Here is a 7,688-nt window from a genome sequence, read left to right as displayed (position 1 = left end):
TATATATATATATATATATATATATATATATATATATAAAGCGAGCTTGTGTGTGTGTTCCTTGCAAATATCAAAACATCACCACCAAGATAGAAAACAAAAGCACTCTAACTGACAAATAAATTCGATAAAAATAAAACTCAGATGAAGAGGTATAGAAATGCAGATCATCTAATTCAAAGTAGATCAAACATTGAAATAAACGAATATCCATTTTCAAATTTGATCACTTCATCATTCTATGTATTACAACGAATAATTAATATGGCGATTTATCTAGTTACTGCTACTAACTAATTAGCAACAACTACATTAGCAATAGATTCATTGTGTCACGATGAATAATTTGGTTATCGATTTCGATGCTGTAATCTTTTGTTTCATCGATTATTAAAAATAAGCTCCTTGAACCAGAGCAAATAGTTAATACGATTATATTAATTATATTTAATTTAGTTGCAGCCACATCACGTCCTAATTACAAAGATTGCTAAGAAAATGGCGAAATGGTTATTAATTAGAATATTCATGCATTACGTTATCAAAAGCTCTAATATCGAAATCTATCAAATTCGTTGATTTTTCTCTCATCTGTTCGGATTTTTTTAAATAAATGTCGTTATTTTAAGCATACGTTTTTTTTTTTTTCAGAAATGATTCTAAAATTTATTTTCAAATTACAAGTTTATTTATAAAAATATAAAATAAAATAATTATCAAAAGGAAATCAGTAAATAAATAAAATAGAGGTTTGCATTTTCATACATGATTCACATACATTGCAACCCGGGTAAAGCTAAGCGTTCTTTCGAGACACGTCAAAACCTTAACATCAAAACATTATTGCGGGTTACGGGTGCAAGGTTGAAGCGCTGGCACAGTCAGGAACCCTTCCGAGCATCATACGTTACATCAATGTTGCGAGCCGTTATAAGAGGCACTGTACTCACTAAAAGTCTCGAAAACAGCTGGCTGTAAAATGTAATTCTCCGACAGATTATGGCATTTTAGTATCTGGTTTACTCCAGCTACGGGAACAGGTCTCCTCACCACACCCACTGCAAGTTGGTAGAAAACTAAAGGATGTGCGAAAGAACAAAGCGAGCTACGAACAGTGACCCTACCCTAGAATGGGTGAGTCCATCGGGTTGCTTCTCAGCCACCCTGGACAGCTCCCACTGGTTCCAAAGTTTAGGGGATGTTTACTCTAGCTGGTATTCGTTTAATAGTTAGGTTTTTTGTTTTTTAGTTTAGGTTTAATTTGTTGAGAACCAACAAATCATGGAAATAACAGCCAACGAAAAAGAGCTTTCTGGAAATATCCCCAATATATCAATCCATTCGAGGGCAGAGGACAAGATATGCTGGTCACTGCTATCGGATGACTCAGAATGAGGTACATTGATCAACTCTCTAGCGATGTCGAATTAGAAATACAAGACCTCAAAATGTCATGAAAGACAGAAACACTTGGAGAGAAAAAGTAGTTTTAGTCTGGGCAACTTGCCCAAAACAGTAAGATAAAGGGTTAGATTCATAAGACATCCGAACTGAAATTTGGCGAAAATATTCTTCGATTCACTTAATTAAAATGAAGCGATTACCCATAAGTTAATATTTTCTAACATTTAGATTATATAAATTTGGAAAGTTATTTTACAAATGTTATTTAGAAAGAAAATGTAGCTTTTCTATGCGTCGCTATTGTAACGAGAAAATGCTAAAGTAAAGTATAAATATACCTTGTCAGTAGAATGTCATAGACGAAAAACTATATAGGTATGACAAATAATTTCTTGTCTTGAGATTCTTTGCTAAACAGGATCGGTAAACGAAACCGCGATTAACAATTAAAAAAATTATTGAAATCAGCCAGTAATTGAATTTCTTGAATTTTCATTGGGTAGTTTAGATCATGTGATTAATTGTGTAGTAACATAGAAAGAGAAAGGGGGTTTTGTGATATTGATATCTCGCGAGTGTAAATAAGACTGCTTATATATTATTACAAATTTATTACGAGGCATATCTACAGTTTGGGGCTCCCTCTCAGAATTAATCTCTTGTGTCAGTCATGAGACTGCGACCATGCTGGGGCACCACATTAGAGAATTTTTTTAGTTGAGCAATTCGATCCCAGTATTTTTTTTTCAAGCTTGATACTTATTCTATCGGTCTCCTTTGCTGAACGGCTAAATTTTAGGGACGTAAACACACCAATACCCGTAGTCAGGCTGTGGTGGTAGGACAAACACAGTTACAAAGAATTTAGTAAAATAAGTTATCATTAAGCTAGTGTTAGGAACGTAAATTGTGACTAAAATTTGGTGGAAGATTTTAATTCGAAACTTTTGTAAACAAGACATTTGTACTACAAAACGAGCGGCGGTTTCAGGCGGATCGGTATCAAAACGGTTAAACGATATAAATAAGATATACAGTTACAAAATAAACTGATTCAAAGTCAGGTCGTTGTAAAAATTTTTACGAGTTTTCGTGAGGCGGTGAGCTGGTAGAATCGCTAGAACGTCGGAGAAAATGCTTTGTGGTATTTGTTCTGCCTCTACGTTCTGAGATCCAGTCCCGCTGAGATCAATTCAATCTTTCATCATCTTAGGATCGATAAAACTAAAATATCTGTTGAGCACTCGGTGATGTAATTGACAAACCTGCTTCCCTTTAAATGACTGACCAGTTGTTGAATTGTCAGCACGTCAGACAAAATACTTAGCAGTATTTCCGCTGGCTCTTTGCGTTCTGAATTACGCCGAGGTTGACTTTGCTTTTCATGCTTTCGGAGTCAATAAAATAAGATAAGAACCTGTTGAGCACCAAGGTCAATGTTATCGACTAACCTCCTCTAACATTACTAGCCTTGTGTCACAATTTGAAACATTATTATTATCCTAATGGAATTAAATAGCAAGACCGTGTTGTTTAATACTAGATTAACCTGAAAAACCATTGTGAAAATTGATGAGTATTTGGGTGCTATTTCTTCTAGAAGGTTGCACGGCCACGTAAATGACTCCTCGTTGATACGTAATATTTATTTTGCAAGATGATAACTTCTCGAGTTACCAAGGATTGGATCGATCGCAAAAGTGAATTGATTTATTTGAACGTGTTTCTGAAAGTATTAAATTACATTAGCGACTTTTTGACTTACGACACCGGTGTCATTCAGGCGGGAAGTAATTGCTAAAGACACCGCCTTTTAATGTGTGTTTATAATTAGTGCAGCTAATCTAATTATATTTTCTTTGATAATTATTATCTCATTAATAGGTGAACGTTGATTTGTGTGGATAGCGTATGGCAGCTCAGTCGGTGTTCCATCATCTCCACGATCAAATGTTTTGCTTCATCACAAAATACCAATTAGTCGCCAATTAGTTGTTCACTTATTTTACAAGACAAGGAAAAGTCGATTTTTTTTTATTACCAACGAATGAGTGAATGAATAACTTTGCTGACCATTCTTCATTTTCCAATTGACTATCAGGTCTAAAGTAAGTATTTTTGTCGGCGGAGTTCTGGTTTAAGCATCTCATATAACCCCTTGTAACTTCTTTTTATTTTATGGAATTTTCAGAAATTTTTTTGCGAATTGTTTTAGATTATCACCACATCCACACGTTGTGTATTCTTGATATTTTTGTTAAACAAAACATACACACGCACACACACATTCTCTGACATCACCATCCTGTCTTTTTTCTTAACAGTTCTGTAGTAGAAGTTTTAATAATTTTTTTTACTATTTACAGTCGCCTAACCTGTACGAAAGGATTTGCCTAAAAAAAGATAGTGGTTTCTGACGGTGAGATTCGTTCAAAAGACTTAACAACAAAAAAATAATAAGGCATAGGAAAAACATGCATCTTGCATTCAAAATGAGACGTGTAATCGTAAAAATTTACTGATCTTCCACAGCAGGTTAGCAGAAGACTTCTTGATTTTACTAGGAACCTTTCCACCAATCATTTATCGAATCTTTTTTCTTCATCTTTCAGCCGACATATCTATCAACCAGACTTACGTTCCTTTAACGTCCAAAGTGAAACGGCTCTTGTTTTACAATAACATGCAATTGAGAAGAAGATCCAAACAAAAGAAAACAAGTATTCGAGTAGTAAGTAGAAAATATAGCTACATCGTATATTAAGTACACGTCTGCAGTCCATGATTATGTGAAACAAAACCTGAACCATAATAGTGACTAATTAATTAATATGGAGGACATTAATTACTTTTGACACAACTGTTTTTAACAATGGAGAACAAAAGGACAGTGATGAGAAACTTTTTATGAATATGTGAATAAAAAAAAACTTAACTAATTATAGTTAAGAGATTGTACTAACATTTCTCAACCTTTAAAGAATTCTTCGAATATTAATTAATATGGAGGACGTTAATTACTTGGACACTTCTAATACAACTGTTTTTAACAGTGGAGATACATTAACAGAGACAGACGGTGATGAAAAGCCTTTAATTAGTGAAACATTTACTAAACAGAAATCATCAAACAGCAATATTGCTAAATTTCGTTGTGAGATTTGTAGGAAAATTTTCACTTCAGAATATGAAGTTCTTACACACAAAGAGATTCACAACAAGGAAAAACCATTCCACTGTGAAGTATGTGGCAAGTCCTTTGTCTATAACAGTGACTTCACAAGACATAAAAGGATTCACACTAGTGAAAGACCCTATCTTTGTGAAATTTGTGGGAAATCCTTCACACAAAATTCTCACCTTCTGAACCATATACGTAGTCACACCGGAGAGAAACTGTTTCCTTGTGAAATATGCGGAAAATATTTGGTATCTAACAGTAGTTTAACGAAACACATGAGAATCCACACTGGAGAAAAGCCATATCATTGTGAAATCTGTGCCAAGTCCTTCTCTGATAATGCTAATCTTGTCGTCCACGTCAGAATACACACAGGAGAAAAACCGTTTCACTGTGAAATGTGTGGGAAATCATTTACTACTAATTCTAAACTTACAGTACATAAACGTTGTCACACTGGTGAGAAACAGTTCCACTGTGAGATATGCGGGAAGTCTTTTATTCAGAATTCTAAACTAACAATCCATAAACGGACCCACACTGGTGAAAAATTGTTTCACTGTGAAATCTGTTTGAAATCTTTTTCTTCTAACAGTGTCTTAACGAAACATAAGAGTTTACACTCCGGAGAAAAACGCTTTCACTGTGAAACGTGTGGCAAATATTTTGCTCAGAAATCTTTTATTATTCACAATTGTAGTCAGGTTGGGAAAAAACCCCTAACGTGATGAATTATGTGGGCATTATTTTGTTGATGACAGTAATTTTGGTTTCAAATTTTGGCACAAGGCCAGCAAGATGGAGTAAATAGATTACATCAACGCCATAATAGTAATGAAAGGAGAAGTCAGCCTCTACAGAATTTGAACTCAGAACATAAAGTCAGAGCAAACACTATACTTTCATATATATTGGTTTGTGAGAGAGAATAGGTTGATTACATCAACCCCAGTGCTTGTCTGATCGACCCCAGAAAAGATGAAAAGCAAAGTCAACCTCAGTGGAAATTGAACTCAGAAGGTAAAGACAGTTTTATTGTGAAATGTGCAGTAAATCTTTTATTTAGAATTCTAAACTAACAAGCCATAAATGGACCCACACTGGTGAAAAACTGTTTGACTATGAAATCTGTTTGAAATCATTTTCTCCTCACAGTGTCTTAAAACATAAAAGTTTACACTCTGGAGAAAAACACTTCCACTGTGAAATGCGTGGTGAATATTTTGCTTAGAAATCTTTTGTTATCTACAGTTTTCTGGTGCACCAGTCCTCAATCAAACCGTCCACCCCATGCCAGCATGGAAAGCAGACGTTAAACAATGATGATCTGAGAGAAAGATCTATTTGCCCTTAATATATTACAGACATGAAGGCACACGGCTCAATGGTTAGAAGGAGAGATGTGAAACTTGGGGAAGATTATTTTCTCTCATCAGAAATATTGTTAAACATAAGCAAATATATGTGGAGGAAGGAAAAGGTTATTGAAATGATTTGTTGAATATATTTGGTCTGTAACTAGAAATGAAAAGAAGAGGAAGTCTTAAGAATTAATGTGTTGAAACTGGAAGTGGGTATTTGGGAGTTGACTGTAATAGAAGCATATCTCAATTTATACCTTTTCTTCACATCGTTTTGAACCCTTTAACATTTAAACCGGCCATATCTGACCCAAATATTCCAACTGTTTTATGTTCAAGCTGGCTAGATGTGGCCTCTCACACTAACCCTACAATACATTCTAAAAATTGGGAGTTACTCAAAATCTCAAAGCTATCACATAATGCATGATTAATTCAAAGCAATGTGAATAAATAAGCATTACATTGGCTCAGTGGTTCGAGTGCTGGGCTCACAATCATGAGGCAGTGAGTTCAATTCGCAGACCAGGCTGTGTGTTGTGTTCTTGAGCAAGGCACTTTATTTCACATCACTCCAGTTCACTCAGCTCCATTGGCCTTTCTCTTGGATAACATCAGTGGTGTGGAAAGGGAAGATTGTTATGCATGGGTAACTACTGGTCTTCCACAAACAACCTTACCTGGACTTTTGCTTCAGAGGGGAACTTACTAGGTGCAACTTCATGGCCATTCATAACCAAAAGGGGTCTTTACCCTATATACATATAATGGCATGGAGAAAGGAGGCTGGTATGCATGGTCGACTGCTGGTCTTCTATAAACAAATCTGCACCTTTGATGGGATCTTCTAGGTGCAGTTCCATGGCCCTTCATGACTGAAGGGGACCTTTTACATTTGACAGAATAATGTGAAGGACCTTAACAGAAAGAAAACCTCGGCTTCAGTCGGTTTGTCTGACCCTAACCAATACCGAAATACAAAAACCAAATAAAATACCTGTGAAAATACGTACAAAATACCTGTGAAAATACGTACAAATCATTTATTATCACAGATGTAAACTAATAAATTCTTTTTTTAATATTTTCTTCATTTTATGTTGTTTTTTTTTTTTTTAATTAAGTCTCATATCTTGAAACCAGTTACAAAAATGTTGAGGTATGCCTGTATTTGAAAACAAAGGGATTAATCCCCTAATATAATAATAAGCGTGTTTTTATATATTTGTATATATATTCTTTTACTTGTTTCAGTCATTTGACTACAGCCATGCTGGAGCACCGCTTTTAGTTGAGCAAATCGACCCCCAGGACTTATTCTTTGTAAGCTTAGTACTTATTCTGTCGGTCTCTTTTGCTGAACTGCTAAGTTACGGGGATGTATACACACCAGTATCGGTTGTCAAGCGATGTTGGGAAACAAACACACACACATATATATATGTATGTGTGTGTGTGTATATATATATATCATCATCGTTTAACGTCTGCTTTCCATGCTAGCATGGGTTGGACGATTTGACTGAGGACTGGTGAAACCGGATGGCTACACCAGGCTCCAATCTGATCTGGTAGAGTTTCTACAGCTGGATGCCCTTCCTAATGCCAACCACTCAGAGAGTGTAGTGGGTGCTTTTACGTGCCACCAGCACGGAGGCCAGTCAGGCGGTACTGGCAACAGCCACGCTCGAAATGGTGTATTTTACGTGCCACCTGCACAGGAGCCAGTCCAGCGGCACTAG

At 35.6% G+C, this 7,688-nt stretch overlaps 2 protein-coding genes across 6 annotated transcripts in view; one reads left to right on the top strand and one right to left on the bottom strand.

Moving 5' to 3' along the window:
- The window catches only part of LOC128251159 (zinc finger protein ZFP2-like), a 4,848-nt gene extending 2,981 nt beyond the window's left edge, over positions 1–1,867 (bottom strand). Inside the window, exon 1 of one of the 3 annotated variants that reach the window (XM_052977648.1) lies at positions 1,743–1,867. The gene's annotated coding sequence lies outside the window, so the exon portion shown is untranslated. Of the gene's footprint in view, positions 1–778; positions 1,614–1,742 lie in introns of those variants that run through there. The other 2 variants (XM_052977649.1, XM_052977650.1) reach the window with 2 other exon arrangements.
- A 283-nt stretch (positions 1,868–2,150) lies between these two features.
- Positions 2,151–7,033, top strand: LOC106878337 (zinc finger protein 239). Of its 3 annotated transcripts, XM_052977647.1 has the most exons (3): positions 2,151–3,512; positions 3,771–3,939; positions 4,017–7,033. In XM_052977647.1, the coding sequence occupies exon 3, from the start codon at positions 4,408–4,410 to the stop codon at positions 5,311–5,313; it is 906 nt and encodes a 301-aa protein (XP_052833607.1). In that variant the 5' UTR covers positions 2,151–3,512; positions 3,771–3,939; positions 4,017–4,407; the 3' UTR covers positions 5,314–7,033. The 3 variants fall into 3 exon arrangements, with proteins under 3 accessions (XP_052833607.1, XP_014783017.1, XP_014783018.1); XM_014927531.2 differs by lacking the exon at positions 3,771–3,939; XM_014927532.2 differs by having other exon boundaries at positions 3,771–7,033.
- The last annotated feature ends 655 nt before the right edge of the window (positions 7,034–7,688 follow it).

This window comes from Octopus bimaculoides, chromosome 28 (genome assembly GCF_001194135.2).
Source record: "Octopus bimaculoides isolate UCB-OBI-ISO-001 chromosome 28, ASM119413v2, whole genome shotgun sequence".
In the NCBI taxonomy this organism is placed as follows: domain Eukaryota; kingdom Metazoa; phylum Mollusca; class Cephalopoda; order Octopoda; family Octopodidae; genus Octopus; species Octopus bimaculoides.
This window is presented reverse-complemented; position numbering and strand designations above follow the sequence as displayed.

What these genes read in the sequence shown, in the direction of transcription:
- LOC106878337 (XM_014927531.2), top strand. Translation starts at nt 4,408, where the DNA reads ATGGAGGACGTTAATTACTTGGACACTTCTAATACAACTGTTTTTAAC.